At 34.3% G+C, this 19,413-nt stretch overlaps 1 protein-coding gene across 7 annotated transcripts in view; it reads left to right on the forward strand.

Moving 5' to 3' along the window:
- TSBP1 (testis expressed basic protein 1) overlaps positions 1–19,413 on the forward strand; it is a 68,718-nt gene that overhangs the window by 40,675 nt on the left and 8,630 nt on the right. For 6 of the 7 annotated variants that reach the window (XM_037843717.1, XM_037843720.1, XM_037843721.1 and 3 more), the window contains 4 exons: positions 5,286–5,306; positions 10,679–10,699; positions 11,605–11,625; positions 12,346–12,360. In XM_037843717.1, the coding sequence (XP_037699645.1) occupies positions 5,286–5,306; positions 10,679–10,699; positions 11,605–11,625; positions 12,346–12,360 (78 nt within the window). Of the gene's footprint in view, positions 1–894; positions 963–1,648; positions 1,667–5,285; positions 5,307–10,678; positions 10,700–11,604; positions 11,626–12,345; positions 12,361–19,413 lie in introns of those variants that run through there. The other variant, XM_037843722.1, reaches the window with a different exon arrangement.

Consider the following 19,413-nt stretch of genomic DNA (forward strand, 5'->3'; position numbering starts at 1 on the left):
CCAGTGCTCCTAGAAATGGAATTCTTACATCTGACAAATATACTTTAGTGGTACTTAAGAGTCTATTTCTGTCCTCATTCACAGAAGAGCATCACTGAAAACTATGTTCCATATCCACTTCAATGACACCTACTATTCTGACAAAAGAAGTTCCCTTTTTGTTTAATGCCTCTGTTATAAATTCATTGTAGGCCTTTTCCTAAACCTGGCTATTTCCATTTCAAGGAAAACATTGACATTTATACTTCTCACACGCTCTCCCCATTACCAGAATTCTGCTAGAATATTATGATAGTATACAAAGCATAGACCACAATGATTAATGGAAAAAAAATAAACATGATAGATTTTTTTCCTAATAAAAATATCTTGCTTAAAAAAACACAAAACTTATATACTTAAAAAAGACACATGGAGGGAGACAGGCAGTACATACACATCAGTCAGTTCCTTGCCCTTGGACTACTGAATAATATCTGAAAAACGAAACTGATAACAATAATTAAGAGCAGCATGAAAATCTCTTGGAATTGGCTATACTGATTTTTCAACCAAAAAAACACATTTTCTATTAAATATAAGGTAGTAATGATGGAGAAATTGGGAAAACTGATGCAGGAGTAAGCAATGAAAGAAGGGAGTGGAATGAAAATGGAAGCAAAATTTAAAGTAAATGAGGCTTTTCTAGCTTTGTATTCTTTCAATTTCCTAGAGAAACTGTATGGTAAAAGGAAAATAACTTTAACTTTTTCCCAACCCTTTCAAAATGACTGTGTTATTTGAAAAGAGAAACTAAAGTAGCTCATGTAGATGGTTTGGGGCTTGCTTCCTTTTCAATCCAAAAATTCCTGTCTGGAAGTGGTATTGGTAAGAATTCTGTTTTCAATATCAATTCTATTAGGATTGTCAACCCATACTGATTATTTGTGTTTGGATTTTAGCACAAGTAGCAATACCTATGAGTAAGTTCCTTTTCTTTCGTAACTCTGGTACAAACTGGGAGCCCAAAATGTTAAGAAAAATTTCCCTAACTCTGACCAACTCCATTTCATATTTCTATTTACAAATACCTCCTATCCCTCTTACTTACCTATCTGCTGGGTTATTAGTTACTCGATGGAAAGAATAAACATTTGGCTGGGGGACTAAATGTAGAGGAAACATTTCGTTTTCTAAGGAAAATTTGAAATAACTTTTAATAAATAAAATTTCCAAACTAAAAAAAAAAAAGATATATAGAATAGAATATAACAAATAAGGAGAACTAGAGGAAAAGCAGGTGTGGGGGTGTTGGGTGGGGGGTATGTTAGATGTAGGGAGAGAAAGAGAATTTGTAACTGTTTGAAAGTTCTCTGTAGGATTCAAACCCTGTCACCAGATAAGAAAGAAAACCTAAGCATAACATGTTAGCCCCTTCTGCCTTTCTACAAAATTGAAAAGGACTGATGCCAGTTCCATCAAACTAGGACTATGCTTTTACCACAAAAGAGATGCTGATCCTCCTTATTCTGTTATGGCCATCTTTCTGGGGAGGTTTGGTGTCTTCCAAAGATCCCTTTGTTAACCCCAATGGGAAGAGTAAGGAAGGAAATTATATTCTTCATCCAAAACTCTGCTAATGTATTTTTGTTTCATGTTGTTCTACCAGTTACTCCGATACCTGTTGGTAAGTTCTTCATCTGTTTCTTAATTCCAGTGGTCTTTAGAAAATTTTCCTTGAAACAAAGAATTCTGCAGTCCCATTTCTTAATCCCCTTTGTTTCCTTCCCCATTACCTGGTATCCCCTCAAGTTACTAGGAAATTTAGGAACTACATTATGCCCACAATTGGCAAAAAGAACAAAGGATAGAAAATTAAGGCCCTGAGGTAGCATTTGTCACCTACTAAAGAGAACTATTTAAATATATTAAGAGTCTGAAGTGGGTAGAAGGGCCGAGATCACAGCACAAAACTTTCCCAAAGAGCTGCAGTGTTCTTTGTAATGATCAAATGGAAAGACTATGGATGTAACATAATGATGTACAATATGCTTTGATGAGCAATTAGTTTAGCTTAAATACCATTTTGACAATGCCACAGTGAATATCTCTGAACATATAATTTTGTGCAAATATGTAATTACAAAAGTGATACCAATTTCTAAAAGTACTATTTTGCTTGGCCAACAATAATATGTGTTATTTAAATAACATAAGTATTTGTGCTATTTTAAATAATTCCATTTGTTTTACATAATTATTTAATTTAACTGTCATCATACTCTGATAAGTATTGTCAAATTAATCTCTGAAACTGTGACACCACTATAATCACTACTATAACCACTACTATAAACTATGAAACTTGTAAAACTTTTTCAATATAAATATAAACTTTATTATTTCTTTTAAAAATAAATAAATATAAAAAGCAGTACTGGAAATACTTTGGTATATTCATACATTGCTGGTCCCACTGTAAATTAATATAACCCTTTTAGAATGCAAATTTGCAATATGTTGCAAGATACCTTAAAATATAGTGTCCTCTACCTCATGATTCCACTTCTAAAGACATGCTTTAAGGAATAATTCTAAATATGGAATAAACCACTTCCATGTTAAATGGTAAAAAGATATAAAGGTAATATAGATGAAGGTTAAGAGAGGAATCAGACAGACCCAGGTTGTAATCCCATCTAAAACACTTACCAGATATGTGACTGAGTAAATTATTTAATTGCTCTAAAAATTTAATTTATATTCTATCTATTTGATATTATCTCTTTTTAATCACTTCCTTGTAAATCTTATGTTCTTACTCCCTTTCCTCCACAGCCCTGGAAAATTAACTCATTTATATATTGGTAAAAAGCATAAACTGCTAGTAGAAGAGAAAATAATAGAGAGGGAAAAACAAATGCTGCTTATAGTTTGAACATTTTATCAATAACAAATCAAGCTCCCAGCGAAATTTGAAGATGAGAAGAAAGGGTCTCTCAGCCAAAAGAGAGAAGGCAGAAAGATTACAAAAGCTAAGTTTGAATGTGGCAACATCTGATTCCCTCCTATTAGTGCTTCAAGGGTCTATTTTAGCATACTTTTCGGTGGAAGATTTTCAAAAGAAATATTTTTTTAAAACTTTACCAATGAATACAGAGTTGTGCTTTTTACCCAATTTGTTAACAAAAGTGTATGTCTCTCCTGACATAGAATTTACATTTTTTTTTACAGTTCCTATAGGATGACACCCTCCCCACAATCCTATTAGCAAAGACACCGTGTTAGTTACCATTTCCAAGTAACCCTCCCAGAGAGGATCTATTTTACTATGTTTTTGATACAGAATTCTAAAGTACCTCTGCTGGTTCAGTCCTTTATTTGGCAGTCTTAAAGAACTTCTTCTGAGACTGTAACTCAGGATCCCATTTGACATGGATAATGGTGACATGAGACAGTCTAAGCACTTTACACATTGTGCAAGTGCTAGGTATTCTTATCAAATGATAAAACCTGTGTCCATTCTTACTATTTTTAGGAGCACTAGCATTAAGACAGATTCCGTTCAAGATACTAGGTGTAGGAATGACTGCCTTGGATGAGATTTTCTGTATGAATTTGCTAACTGACTATCTTTCCACAGCTTTCCATATCCCCTCTACCCTACACAAAAGCCAGCCATTTTTATCAAATGGCCATATTTCAACTCTTTTCTAAATAACCTGTGATCAAAGAATAAGTCTTTATTGTAATAACAGTCTTTACAGTCACCATTAGCTCAAAACTCATAAATAATGCTAATATATAATAATTATATGAAGTTAATGTTTGATATTAACTGAATACTAATATCTAAATATTAATAAGTACCAGTATCATTAACAGTAGTAATTACTACATGTCACATCATCCCCCACTCTCTAGTTACCTGCAGTTTATATGAAGTTGTAGGCACAGATTGATGCCTTCAGTTCTGCCTCCACAAAAACAACAGTTTGATATGTCATAATTCATTGCAGCTTCCTTCTTAGGCAGGAGAATAGTCTCAGGATTTCTTTTTCTCTCTCACTGTAAAGAATGTGATTGGTAAGTGAACTTTTGGAAGCTTGAACTCTGTGTTCAGTTGATTTATTAGAGTTCTTTTCAAAACCCATCAACATGCTGTTTGTTTAGCAATTCTAGTGTCCTCTGACTTTCTACAGGGTTTCGATCCATTCTCTAAGTGCATTCACTTCTGTTAATGCAAAACCAAAATGGCATATTTCCTCTCCTTTGCTTCCAGATTTTTCTGTATTTCCCCAAATTACTGATTTTAAGAGAAAATTCTATTGATTCAAGGGATAAAAAGGAAGATATAATATAGACTTACCATAAAAAAATACATTTCCTAAAGTAATAAACACTTAAGCCTAGATATTTTAGAATAAGGAAAGGAATAATAAAGTAATGTAGACCTAGAAGAATAATATAACATAAGGTAAAGAACCAAACAGAAATATTATGAGATTAGAGAATTAGTAAGAAAAATAAAAGGAAAAAAATTTAAATTAAAACAAATATTACTAGCACTTAAAGAGTTTTAATAGCTTATAAAAATTGAAAAGAAAAGAAAAGGGCCTAAACTCAACTCCATTTTTCCCACCCTAAAGATATTCACCGTGAAAGAATAAGACTGTAGGAGAGAATCAGGAAATTGAAGATCTTGGGATTTCTTACTCTCTCTCTGACTGGCCCGCGTCGTGACCTGCTCACACCCTTGAGAGATGTGCCAGTGAAAACATTTGTCTCCATATCCCAAGCAAAGCACATTACTTTGTGTTGGCATTTTAGCAAAGGATATAAGTCTCATATGTTAATTCCTTTTTTTCTTTCTTAATCCTGCTATTCTTTAGTATCCTACAATATCTGGAAGATTCCTTCTGACACATACTGTTTCCCAAACCAGCTTTAGAATTCTAATGTTCCCATAACAAACCCCAGAGTTTATCAGAAAGAACAAACACAGAAAAACCACATGACAAAAGTTTAAATTTCGGATAATTATAAATAAGCTTTTCTGTACTGCAAAAAAGAAATACAATGGGGGCTGGCATGTTAGGGGTTTGAAAGGAAGAAAGTTGAAACACTGAGAAATTAAGTTAGTAACCAGATTATTTAAATTATCAAAGTGAATTAATCTTGAATTAATAAGGGATAGCATAACTTAAGATTTAATTTTCCAAAAGCCCACTTTATGATGTTCCAAGTGGATTGTCAGTGGGTACTAAGTATGCAATTAAAATAATTCCTTTTATTTTCTTTTTCAGCGTTTACTCCAGTAGCAGCAGGTAAGTTCCTATTCTCTTTTTCAGTTAGTTTGCTCTGGATCTCTGCAGCATCTGAGTTCCTTTCTTTTCACCAACACTTTTGACATTTGACCACTCTGAACCCCAAGGGTCAGACTGTTTTCCAACTCTTTTTCTCCACACCTTCCAGTATTTTTTTGTTACAGATAGTTTCTTGGTAAATCACAGGCCCACTAAGACAGGAAAACACGTGGCAAAAAAAAAAAAAAAAAAAAAAAAAAAGGAAAAGAAAAAAAATTTTCATCTGGCTAGAGAATTAGGTTAGAGAAGAGAAACAAAGGGAAACAATGCTGGAAAAATATCTTAGGGTCTGATGATGGGGAAAGACTATGAAAACAACATACTACAATGTTTGTATTTCGTATGAAGCTATAGGGTCACAAAACAATATTCCAAAAGATGAAAGATGGCAAAAATAAAATAAAATGTAAGACATGAGAGTATAAGAAAGGACAGACTGTAAAGTGTAAACAAAGAAAACACTAACTATAATAGAATTGAATATTAAAGAGAAAGACTAATCTTCATCCCGTCTTTCCTAAAGTTTATCATAACTATGGCTCAAGAGAAGAAGGGATTACACGCAGTACTTTGGAAGCCTTTTCTGAATTCCCCTCCTTGGGAGACTTAAATTGGGAATTCTTTTTCATAATGCTCAAGTGCACCACACTAATTTATTTGTGTTTCATTTTCAAAGGGAACTGTAGGTCTAAATATACCAATTTAACAACAGAGATTGACAGAATGATTAAAAAAACCCAAATCAATGATATGCTATCTACAAGAAACCCACTTCAAATTTAACAATGTAGATAAGATGAAAGTAAAAGGATGGAAAAAAGACATACCATACAAGCATTATTTTTTTTTAAGAAAAAGGAGTAGCTATATTAATATCACATAAGGTAGACTTCAAAGCAAAGACAATTACCAAGGCCCAAGAGGGATATTACATAATGATAAAAGGAATCAATACACCATGAAGATATAAAAATCCTAAATGTGTATGCACCAAAAAACAGCTTCAAAAATACATGCAAAAAACTGATAGAACTGAAAAGAGAAATAGAAAAATTTACAACTATATTCAGGAACTTCAACACCCCATTCTCAGCTATTGATAGAACCACTAGCTGCAAAGTCACAAAGGATATAGAACAATCAAACAAAAAAATGACCAACACAGTCTAATTGACCATTTTAGAAACCTCCACCCAACCACAGCAGAATACACATTCTTTTCAAACAGCCATGGAACATATATCAATATACACCATATCCTGGGTCATAAAACAAATCTCAACAAATTTAAAAGTACTGAAATCGTACACAATATGCTTTCTGACTATAATGGAATCAAACTAGAACTCAATAACAAGACAACAGGAAAATCTCCAAACACTGGGAAATTAACAAACACTTCTAAATAATCCATAGGTAAAAGAGGAAGTCTCAGATGAAATTTTTAAAATATTGATAACTAAAAGAATATGAAGTTATCAAAAGTTGTGAGTCTAGCTAAAGCAGTGCTAAGAAAGAAATGTATAGCCTTACATACTTACATTAGAAACAGCAAAAGTCTCAGAACAAAAATTTAAGGTCCTACCTCAAGAAACTAGAAAAAGAGGAATAAAAATCCCAAGTAAATATAATAAAGGAAATAATAAAAATAAGAACATAATTCAATGAAATTGAAAAAGATCAGTAAAATTGATAAACTTGTAATGATTGACAAAAAAGAGAAGAAACAAATTACCAATATCAAGAATGAAACAGGTAATATACTATAGATCTTGCAGTCATTAAAAGGATGAACATATGTACTATGAACAAAGCTGGGTCAGTATTTAAATATCAATCAGTATAACCCACCATATCAACAGTCTGTGAAGAAGAAAAATCACATGATCATATCAATTGATGCAGAATAAAACTTTGGACAAAATTAAATACCCATTCATGAAAAAAAAAAAAAACAAACTCTTAGAAAACTGAAAATAGAGGGGAAATTCCTCAACCTGGTAGAGAGCATCTAAGATTATACATAATGGTGAAAAATTGAATGTGTTCTCCTTAAGATCTGAAACAAAGCACCACTCTTATTCAACATAGTACTGGCAGTCCTAGTCAGCACAATAAAACAAGAAAAGTAAATAAAAAGCATATAGAGTGGAAAGGAAGAAATAAAACTGTCTTTATTTGTAAATGACATAATTTGTCTCTATAGGCAATCCCAAGGAATCCACCAAAAAAGCTTGTAGAACTAATTAATTTTAGCATAGTTGCAGAATACAAGGTCAATAGACACAAAAATCAACTGTATTCCTATTTACTAACAACAAATATATAATGGAAAGCAAAACTTAAAACAATACCAGTTACAATTACTCCATAAAAAATGAAATGCCCAGGTACAAATCTGACAAAACATTCACAGGATCTATATGCTGAAAATTATTTGGAAGATGTATGGTGTGCCCAAACTGGAAGATTCAATATAGTAAAGATGCAGTTTCCTCCAAACTGATCTATAGGTTTAATGCAATTCCTATCAAAATTCCAGCAAAAATTTTTATATAAATGAGCTTATTCTAAAATTTATATAAAAGGCATAGGAACAAGGATAGCTAAAACAATTTTGAAAAAGATAAAATGAGAGGAGTCATTCTACCTGATATTAAAACATAAACTATAGCTGTAGTAAATAAGACAATGTGGTTTTGGCAGAGGAACAGAAACAGATAAATGGAAAAGAATAAAAAATCTGAAAATAAACCAACACAAATACGCGAATTGATTTTTTTTGTTTGTTTTGGTTTTTTTTTTGTTTTTTTTTTTGGACAAAAAAGCAAAAGCAATTCAACAGAGGATGGATAACCCTCAACATATGGTGCTGGAACAACTGCACATCCACTGGCAAAATAAAAAGCTCAGTTGAAGCTTCAGACCATATAAATAAATCAATTCAAAGTAGATCATGGATTTAAATGCAAAACATAAAACTAGAAAGCTTTTGGAAAAAATAGGAAGAAATCTTTGGGACTTAGATATGACACCAAAAATATAATTCATAAAAGGAAAAAAAATCAATAAATTAGACTTCATTTAAATTTTAAATTTTCACTATCAAAGACTCTGTTAAGAGTATGGAAAGACAAGCTACAGAGTGGGATAAGATATTTTCAAGCATATCCAAAAAAAAAAGATCTCATATCTAGACTATATAAAGAACACTCAAAACTCAATAGTATCTCTAATTAAAGAAAAACTCAAAAGTAAAAAATGAATTCAATTAGAAAATGAGCAAATATATGGAAGATATTTCACCCAAGAGGAGAAATAGATGGCAAATAAGCACATGAAAACTGTTCAACATAATTAACCATTGTGCAAATTAAAACAATGGAATATCACTACACACCTATTAGAACAGTTAAATAAAAATAGTGAAAATACCAGATGATAGTGAGGATGCAGAGAAAACTAGATCTTATACATTGCTGATGGACATGTTTAAAATGGTACAGCCACTCTGGAAAGTAGTTTGACAATTTCTTACAACACTAAACATGCATTTACCATATGATATTATTGGGAATTCATAAAAGAGAAATTAAAACTTACATTCTTAGGAAAATTTGTACACAGTAGCTTTAGTCATAATAGCAAAATACTGGAAACAAGCTAAATATTCTTCAGTGAGTGAATGATTGAATAAAGTCTTCTCCATTTATACAATGAAATACTACTCAGCAATAAAATGGAATGAACTATTAATGTGGCAACAACCAGGGTGGATCTCAAGGGCTTTATGCTTAGTAAAAAAGGTCAATCTCAAATTGCTACATACTGTATGATTCCATTTATATAAAATTCTTGAAATGACCAAACTATAGAGATGGAGAACAGAAACAGGGGTGCGTTGGTATAGGGTGTGGGGTGGGTACAAATACAACGGCAGCATGAAGTTCTTTTGTGGCAATGAAACAGTTCCATATCTTAATTGTGGTAGTGGCTACACAAATCTATACAAAGAATAAAACTGCAAAGAACTATGCACACAATGAATGCAGTTTTTAAAATGGTGGAAACTGAATACAGACTGTTGTCTAGTTAACTAAATACTGTAAATATACTGCCAACTTGCTGGTTTTGATTCTATACTACAGCTATATAAGATGGCATCATTGGGGGAAGCTGGTTGGGTACATGGGACTCTGTACTATTTTTGCAACTTCCTGTGAGTCTATAATTATTTCAAAATAGAGATTTTAAAAAAGGAACTGCAGGACCCATAGCAATCTTTTCAGTTTTCTTTACTGTCTTCAAGGGATAAGAGGATAATGGAAGAAAGAGACATGAATAGAAAAGTGGGAGGCAGCAAAGTATAGAAAAAGTGGAGTGAGCTAGGGAAGATAATGGTAACATTGAAACTGTGGGATTAGGCTAGTCATTCATTCAATAAATATTTTATCAAACCTGAACTATAGCTAAGGACTATGCTAAGCCCTGGGAATAAAGCAGTGAAAAGAAACTGACCAAAAAAAAAAAAAAATCCTGTCATCTAAAATTAGAGGTAGATGGGATGGCAGGAAGAAATAAGTCAAATACAGGATTTATTAGAAGGTGTTTAATGCTTTTGAGAGGAATAGGAGAATAGAGAGAGTCAGGGGGTCGGGTGCAATTTTAAAAGGGGTTATAAGGGAAGACCTCACTGAAATGATGACAGTTAAGAAAAAAAAAAAAAAAACATGAAAGAAGTCAGAGAATTATCTATGTGAGGACAATATTTTAGGCATAGGGAACAGCAAATGATCCAACTGGGGTAGGAGTATTTCCAGACTACCTGAGGAAAAGGAAGAAAGTAACCAGGGCTGGAGCAGAATGGAAAGTGAGAGAAACAGGAGTTGTCATAGAGCTATGGGGGACAGATCTTCCAAGGCCTTCCTTGCAAGTCACTGTAATGACTTTGACTTTGCTGTGAGGGAGATGGGGAGCCTTACTTACAGGAGTGACTTGATCTGACTGTCTAACACTTTAAAAGGATCCTGTCTGGCTGCTATACTGGGAATGGACTGGGGATGGGGAGAAGACGAGGATGGAAGCAGAGAGAAATATTAAAGAAATGACAGTAACAATAACTTGAACGATTGTGAAAGTCATAAAGATGGTGAAGAGTATCAGGTTCTTACAATGCACTAAGGAACCTACTCCCTCATCATGTTTTGTTGTATCCTGCTGGGGGTCTTGATGATATCCTAGAAGAAATAGTTGGGTGAGGTGGGAGTGGAGGAGATTTGTGTTTCTGATCCAAGTATGTTACCATTAACCTATTTTCTTGATTTGATTTTCAGGGATACATCAAGTACCTGCTAGTAAGTTCCTAATCTATTTCTAAACTCAATTGTTCTTTTTGATAGTAAAAAGTAAGGGGTGGGCAAACTTTTTCTGTAAAGGGCCAGATAAAGGTTATTTTAAGCTTTGCAGGCCATGAAGTCTGTGTCACAACCACTCAACACTGGTAGTGTAGCACACAGGCAGCCACAGACAATATGTAAACAAGTGAATGTGGATATGCCCAATACAACTTTTTTCATGCACATTGAAATTTGAACTTCATATAATTTTCATGTGTCATGAAATATTTTTCTTATTTTTTTCAACCATTTAAAAATGTAAAATCCTTTCTTAGCTCACAGGACTGACAAAAAGAGGTGGCAGGTGGGATGTGTTCCACGGAGTTTACTTTGCCAACCCCTGGTCTAGGATTTAAATACCCAACTCCCCATTTTCATCCTGACAAACAATCCTGAATATCATGTTTCTTGCAATTTCGTTCTTATTATTTTGTGTTTTTTTATATTGGGTGTATCCAACACAAGAGATACACCTGCATTTTAATACCTGATCACAAATGTACCTTAAAGATTTCATATCAAACAATGTCAGTGAATAGCATTAGCACACATTTTCTAAAGCTAGACCATTATACACTCCATATTTTCTCAGTTCAATCTTGTGCCTCTAGCAAAATCACTAATGATTAATGAAAAGTAAAGGTGATTAGTTTCAGTAACATTTAAAGTAGCTTATCACAAGTTCTTTTGAACCACAGTAGGTCAAGAGAAGGGGGAATGGAAATGGAAGCCCCCACATTTAAATAAATGGAACTTGTTTGTTCAGGAAACATATTCCATCCAAGGTAGAGGTTTGGGGATTGGGGAAGAAGGGGGAAGAGCCCGGTAATATCTACTGATGTGTTTGTCTTTCTCTCTTTCAGTGGACAGTTCCAGAGGAATTAGTAAGTAAAGGGGTTATTTCCTTGCTCTCTTCATGTGTCTAGGATTGTTGAGTTTTGTTCCCAAATTTTCTTGTATTCTGTGGTCTTCTATCTTAGAATAGTCATGATTAGTTAAATGAGTGGTTCCTCGTATTTCAATTTTGAGTCCCTTTTATCTGTTTTCCTTCTGGAACAAAATATAATGGTCTTGCATTTGATTCTGGTTAACTACCAAAAGTCACTGGTAGCTCACATTCCCAGCAAGCCTATCACAAGGGAGCCTGTTTTCTCTCTGTTACAATGTGGCTGCCCATCATTTTTAATCCCCTAAGACTGACATAAAGATGTCAGGACAAGATGGTGATTTTAGATAATTGATCAACAATACACAATTTCAAACTGATCAGAAGAGAGTGAGTAAAAACTCTAACTTGAGAAAAACATACAAAAAAAGATGGAAAATGCAAGAGTTTAATTTACAGTAGAATAGATAGTATTTACCCAAGGATTAAATTTCATAAACTAGTTAAATGGGGTCCTCAAGATAACTCTCTCTGTGGAGTGGGATGGGAATCTTTGACTAGCAGTACTCCTGCTACCCTATTTCACTGAAGATGAAACAGTTTTATACTTCCTGGAGGGGCCTGTTTCTGCATTCACCTAGAAAAAGTATCATCTGAATCTGGATTTTCCCTGAATTAGAAAATCACCACTGATCCTTCTTTTGTGTTTTATTTTTAGCACTAACCCCTTTGGGTAAGTTCCTTTTATATTTTCAACTTTGGTATGTTACATTGTTTATAGTTATTTTCTGGCCGGGCTGTTTCTCCTCCTAAAAGAGAGGCTTGTGCTTCTGAGGTCACTAGACTCTTCCAAGATTATAAAAAACTTCTTTTTTTTAAAAGATATCTGTAAAGGAGATGATATTCATATGAAAGTATGCCATTATCTCTGGCCATATTCTAGGCTCTGAAAAGGAATCTCCTTGCTGATGCCCAGCAAAATATTATGAAGGAAAGATCAGTTTCTGGGTTCCATTAGTTCTGTGCTGGAAATTTAGAAGTCTTTTTTAGTTATAAAATTAATAGGGGAAAAGAAAAACTAGTTAAGAACAAAATCTCATTTACTTTCTATTGCCTTCTAAATTACTTCACCCTTAAGGGACAGTAGGTATTGAGCACTTATTAGATGCTGTGTACTGTGCAAGGCACTTTCAAAAACATTATCCCTTATTCTTACTACAGCCCTGCCTGGTAGCTATTATTATCCCCCATTTTACAGATCAGGAAACTGGCTCAGACATTTACCCAAGGTTAAAAAGATGGTAAACAGCAGTGCCAGGATTTAAACCCAGGACTTCCTGTCTCCAAAGTACATACTATTTCCTCACCAATGCATTGCCTTTTATGCTAAACAACACGTGCCTTTTTCTGTGATTAGTTATGAAACTTTATAAATCAAATGTTTATAAATACAAATATACATCTACTAGAGAAGCTGGATAATTAAATGCATGCAGTAGCATCCTTTTTAAAAATAGGATTCCTATTTTAATCGACGTTTGACTTTTAATTTAACTGTTTTCTAAATTCAGATTTCTCTATACCAAGATTATTTAATATGTGTTCAGCTTTTCAAAGTAATCATACAAAACAGAATAATTGTTTAAACTCTGTAAATATGTAATCATAAGAAACAAGTAAAACTTCAATGTAGTAAGGTCCATTTCACTTGTCTCAAACATTCCAAATGCTGATGAACGCAATGTATGTCTTTGTATTTATTCATGTTTAAGCCCTATTCTCCTTCCCAGTTAGCCTTAGACAGAGGGTGGGCTTGGGGTAGGGAGAAAGGAAGGGTAAAGAGGAAAGGGAAAATTATTTTCTTCTGCTTCATGGTACAGAAAACAATGTGCACTCAGAGCAGTCATTTTGTGTCTGGCAGCCAGGGAAGGGCTGAGATCACTATGCATCCCTCAGTTGTCCCCCCTTCATAAGGAATGTGAAAGGACGGCGATGTTGTGCTTCCCTTGCTAAAAGAAAGAGTTCTTAGAAGGGATTACAGGCTGAGTCCCTTCTTGAGAGTGAATTAGTTTTTTGTTTTTTGTTTTTTTTTAAGTTTTTTATTTCTTTATACAGTTTTATTGAAATATACTCACATACCCTACAGTCATCCACAGTGTACAATCAGTTATTCACAGTACTATCATCATATCATTGTGCATTCATCACCAGAATCAATTTTTGAACATTTTCCTTGCTCAAAAAAAAAAAAAAAGCAAGAAAGAATACCTAAAACATTCCATCACCCCCCATCCCACCCTGTTTTTCATTTACTTTTTGTCCCCATTTTTCTACTCATCTGTCCACAACCTGGATAAAGTGTGTGTGAGCCCCAAGGTTTTCACCATCAGTCACACCATGTAAGCTACATATTTACGCAATTGTCTTCAAGAATCAAGGCTACTGGGTTGCAGTTTGACAGTTTCAGATATTTCCTTCTAGCTATTCCAATACCCTAAAAACTTAAAAGGGATATCTATATAGCATGTAAGAATGCCCTCCAGAGTGACAATCTGATTGTTAAAGCCATGTGGATCACACTCCCCTTTATCAAGTGTATGGATCAATGAGTAGAACAATGGGGTCAAAAAAAAAAAAAAAAAACTAAAGGAAAAATGGGATGGGAGGTTACAATTTGGGTGGTCTGTTTTTACTCTTAACTTTTCATTCTTACTTTCACTTTTTTTCTGGTACAAGGAAAATGTTAAAAAAAATACTTCAGGGTGATGAATGAACAACTATATGATGGCAATGTGATCAATGGATTATATACTTTGGATGATTGTATGGTATGTAAATAAATTTAATAAAAAAAAAAACACAGTTGATATTATCCTTTACCCTTTGGCCTGATTTGCCTTAGTCCTAACCAGATCCACTTCATTCATATCTCTAATTGAAGTTGAACTCCTTTTCACCTTTCATAACAGTTGCTGTATGAGGTAATACCGACATTTATAGCTGCCGAGCTCTACTTCCAAGTCTCAGGTGTCCCACAGATACCCAAAGTTACAGAGAGCAAACAGATTAAATACAAGGAGCTCAGCATCTCAGAATTTAGAGATAACCATTACAATCTAGAAATAGATGTGACTGCTGTAAGAGCTTACACTATAGGGACCATTACAATAAGTGTTCCCCTGACAAGCTGTGCTCTAAGATTCAAATCTCAAAGTTTACCCATTATAGTTAGTCCATATGAGTGAGGCATTATAATGTTTGTCTTTTCATTTCTGGCATACTTCACTCAAAATGCTGTACTCAAGATCCATTCACATAGTTGCATGTTTCTCACAGCTTCATTCCTTCGTGTAGCTGCCCGATACTCTACTGTATGCATACATCACAGTTCACCATTCTGTTCATCAGTTGATGTACCCATAGGCCACCCCCATCCATTGCAAATGGTGAATACTGCTGCCATAAACACCAGTGTGCAAATGTCCACTTGTGTCCCTGCCTGCTGTCAGATCTTCCAAGTATATACCCTATAATGAGGTTGTAGGACCTTACGGCACCCGCATACCTAGCTTTTTGTGGAAGCACCACACTGTCCTCCAGATAGGCTACAGCATCCTACTTCCCCACCAACAGTAAATAGGTATATCCCTCTTCCATGTTTTCTCCACCACTTGTATCCCTCTGTTTATATTTTTCCCTGCAATTTTATAGAGATATATTCACATACCATTCAGTCATCCACAGTGTACAATCAATTGTTCACAGTATCATCATGTAGTTATGCATTCATCACCACAATCAGCACTTAAATATATTTATTACTTGAAAAAAAATTTTAATAAAAATAAAAAAGATTTTAAAAATTAAAACACCATACAATACAATAGAATAATAATGTCAGAAAACAACACCACCATTACCAGGAATCCCATACTCCTCCCTTATATCCACCTCTCACAGACATTTGGCTTTGGTATATTGCCTTTGTTACATTTAATGGAAGCATATTACAATGTCACTGCTAATCATAGACTCCAGTTTGCTTTGACTATATTTTCCCCCAATACCATCCATTTTTCAACACCTTGCGATGTTGACATTCATTTGTTCCCCCACATGTAACAACATTTTTATATTTGTACATTTAGTCACCATCATTGACCATTCTAGGTTTCACTAAGTTATAAAGTCCCAGTCCTTATCATCTGTCATTCCTTCCAGTGTCATACTTGCCCCTAGCACTCCTCTTTCAGCTTTACTATCAAACATCTTTGTTCAGTGTACTTACAATATTGTGCTACCATCACACAGCATTATGCTATCTATTTTTTAATCTATACAATCAATCCTATTGAACATTCTATACTCCTTCAGCATCAAATGCATGATTGCTACCCCCTTTCTATCTCCTGATAACCTGTGTTCTCAGCTTTTGACTCTCAAAGTTTGCTCACTAATGTTAGTTCATTAGTGAGACCACACAGTATTTGTCCTTTCATTTCTGGCTAACTTTGCTCAACATAATGTCCTCAGGATTCATCCCCATTCCATGACTTTGTTCTGTCTTACAGCTGCATAATATTCCATCATGTGTATATAACACAATTTGTTTATTCACTCATCCATTGATGGACATTTCGGCTGTTTACATTTCTTGGCAATCATGAATAATGCCACTATAAACATTGGTTTACTGATGTCTGTTCATGTCTTAGCTTTCAGTTCCTCTGAGTATATACCTAGTAATGGAATTGCTGGATCATATGGCAATTCTATACTTAGCTTCCTGAGGAACTACCACACTGCCTTCCAGAGTGGCTGCACCACTCTACATTCTCACCAATAGTGAATAAGTGTGCCTCTTTCTCCACATTCTCTTCACCACTTGTAATTTTCTGTTTTATTGATAATGGCCATTCTAGTAGGTGTGAGATGATATCTCATTGTGATTTTGATTTTCATTTCCCTAATGCCAGTGAAGTTGAGCATCTTTTCATATGTTTTTGAGCCATTTGTATTTTCTCTTCAGAAAAGGGCCTATCCATGACTTTTGACCATTTTTTAAATTGGGTTATTTGTCTTTCTGTTGTTGAGTTGTAGGATCTTTTTATATATTCTGGATATTAAACAGTTATCTGATATGTGGTTTCCAATATTGTCTCCCATTGTGTAGGCTGCCTTTTAACTTTTCTGACAAAAATCCTTTGATGCACAAAAGTGTTTAACTTTGAGGAGATCCCATTTATCTGTTTCTTCTTTGACTGCTTGTACTTTGGGTGTAAACTCTAGGAAACCACCTCCCATCACAAGATCTTTAAGATATTTCCCTACATTTTCTTTTAAAAGACTTACAGTCTTAGTGCTAATTAGGTCTTTGATCCATTTTGAGTTTTTTTGTATAATGTGTGAGATAGGAGTCTTCTTTCATTCCTTTGGAAATTGATACCGAGTTCTCCCAACAATTTATTGAAGAGGCTATCTGTCCCAGTTGCTTTGGCTTGACTGCCTTATCAAAGATCAGTTGTCGTAGATGAGAGGATCTTTCTGAACACTCAATTTGATTCCATTGGTTGGTATATCTATCTTTATGCCTGTACCATGCAGTTTTGACCACTGTAGCTTTGTAGTATGCTTTAAATTCAGGTAGTGTGACACCTCCCACTTCATTCCTCTTTCTCAAGATATTTTTGGCTATGCGGGGAAACCTGTCCCCCAAATAAATTTGGTTATTGGCTTTTCTATTTCTGCAAAGTAAGTTGTTGGGATTTGAATTGGTGTTGCATTGAATCTGTAAATCAGTTTACACACAGAATTGACATCTTAACTATACTTAGTCTTCCAATCCATGAACACGGTATGTTCTTCCATTTTTTTAGGTCCTGTTTGATTTCTTTTAGCAATTTCTTGTAGTTTTCTGTGTATAGGTCTTTTGTGGCCTTGGTTAAGTTTTTTCCAAAATACTCGATTCTTTTGGTTGCTATTGTAAATGGAATTTTTTTCTTGATTTCCTCCTCATGTTGCTTAGTACTTGTGTACAGGAGCATTACTAATTTTTTCATGTTGAGCTTGTAACCTGCCACTTTGCTGTATTCATTTATTAGCTCTAGTAGCTTTGCTGTAGATTTTTCTGGATTTTCTACATATAGGATCATGTCATCTGCAAACAGTGAAAGTTTTACTTCTTCCTCTTCCAACTTGGATGCCTTTTATTTCTTTTTCCTGACTAACTGCTCTAGCTAGAACTTCCAGCACAATGTTAAATAACAATGGTGACAGTGGGCATCCCTGTCTTGTTCCTGATCTTAGAGGGAAAGCTTTCAGTCTTTCCCCATTGAGTATGATGTTAGCTGTGGATTTTTCATATATTGCCTTTATCATATAGAGAAAGTTTCCTTCTATTTCTATCCTTTGAAGTGTTTTCATCAAGAAAGGATGTTGAATTTTGTCAAATGCCTTTTCTGTATTGATCAGGATGATCATGTGGTTTATTTGATTTGATTTATTGATGTGGTGTATTACATTAATTTTCTTGTGTTGAACCAGCCTTGCATACCTGGAATAAATCCCACTTGGTCATGGTGTATAATTCTTTTAGTGTGCTGCTGGATTCGATTTGTGAGTATTTTGTTGAGGATTTTCGCATCTATATTCATTAAAGAGATGGGGCTATAATTTTATTTTTTGTGGTATCTTTGTCTGACTTTGGTATTAGGGTGATATTGTCTCCATAGAACAAGTTAGGTAGCTTTCCCTCCTCTTCAGTTTTTTTTGAAGAGTTTGGGCAGGATTGGTACTAATTCTTTCTTTAATGCCTGGTAGAATTCACATGTGAAGCCATCTGGTCCTGGTATTTACTTTTGGGGGAGCTTTTTGATGACTGACTCAATCCCTTTGCTTGTGATTGGTTTGTTGAGGTTGTCTATTTCTTCTCGAGTCAATGTTGGTTATTCATGCTTTTCTTGGAAGTTGTCCATTTCATCTACATTGTCTAGTTTATTAGCATATAGTTGCTCATAGTATCCTCTTATTTTCTCCTTTATTTTTGCGGGGTCAGTAGTTATGTCCCCTTTGCCATTTCTGATTGTGTATATTTACATCCACACTCTTTTTGTTGTTGTTGTTAGCCTAGCTAAGTGTCCATTGATTTTACTGATTTTCTCAAAGAACCAACTTCTGGTTTTGCTGATTCTCTCTATTGTTTTCCTTTCTCAATGTCATTTATTTCTGCGCTAATCTTGTTATTTCTTTTCTTCTCTTTCCTTTGGGTTTAGTTTGCTGTTTTTTTCTTTAGTTCCTGCAGGTGAGTCCTCAATTTTTTCTCTTTCTTCTTCTTTAATATAGGCATTTAGGGCAATAAATTTCCCTCTAAGCACCGCCTTTGCTGCATCCCATAAGTTTTGATATGTTGTGTTTTCATTATCATTTACCTTGAGGTATTTACTAATTTCTCTTGTAATTTATTCCTTTACCCACTGGTTGTCTGAGAGTATGTTATTTAGCCTTCTTATATATTTGTGAATTTTCTGAACTTCTGCCTGTTATTGATTTCCAACTTCATTCATCTAACTTCATTCCATTATGATCTGAGGTGTTTCATATAATGTCAAGTTTTTAAAATTTGTTGAGACTTGCTTTGTGACCTAACATGTGGTCTATCCTAGAGAATGATCTATGAGCACTTGAAAAAACTGTGTATCCTGCTGTTGTGGGGTATAGTGTTCTATTAGTGTTTGTCAAGTCTAGGTCATTTATCATATAATTCAACATCTCTGTTTCCTTATCGATC

The sequence above is a fragment of the Choloepus didactylus genome, chromosome 7 (assembly GCF_015220235.1).
Source record: "Choloepus didactylus isolate mChoDid1 chromosome 7, mChoDid1.pri, whole genome shotgun sequence".
NCBI lineage: Eukaryota > Metazoa > Chordata > Mammalia > Pilosa > Megalonychidae > Choloepus > Choloepus didactylus.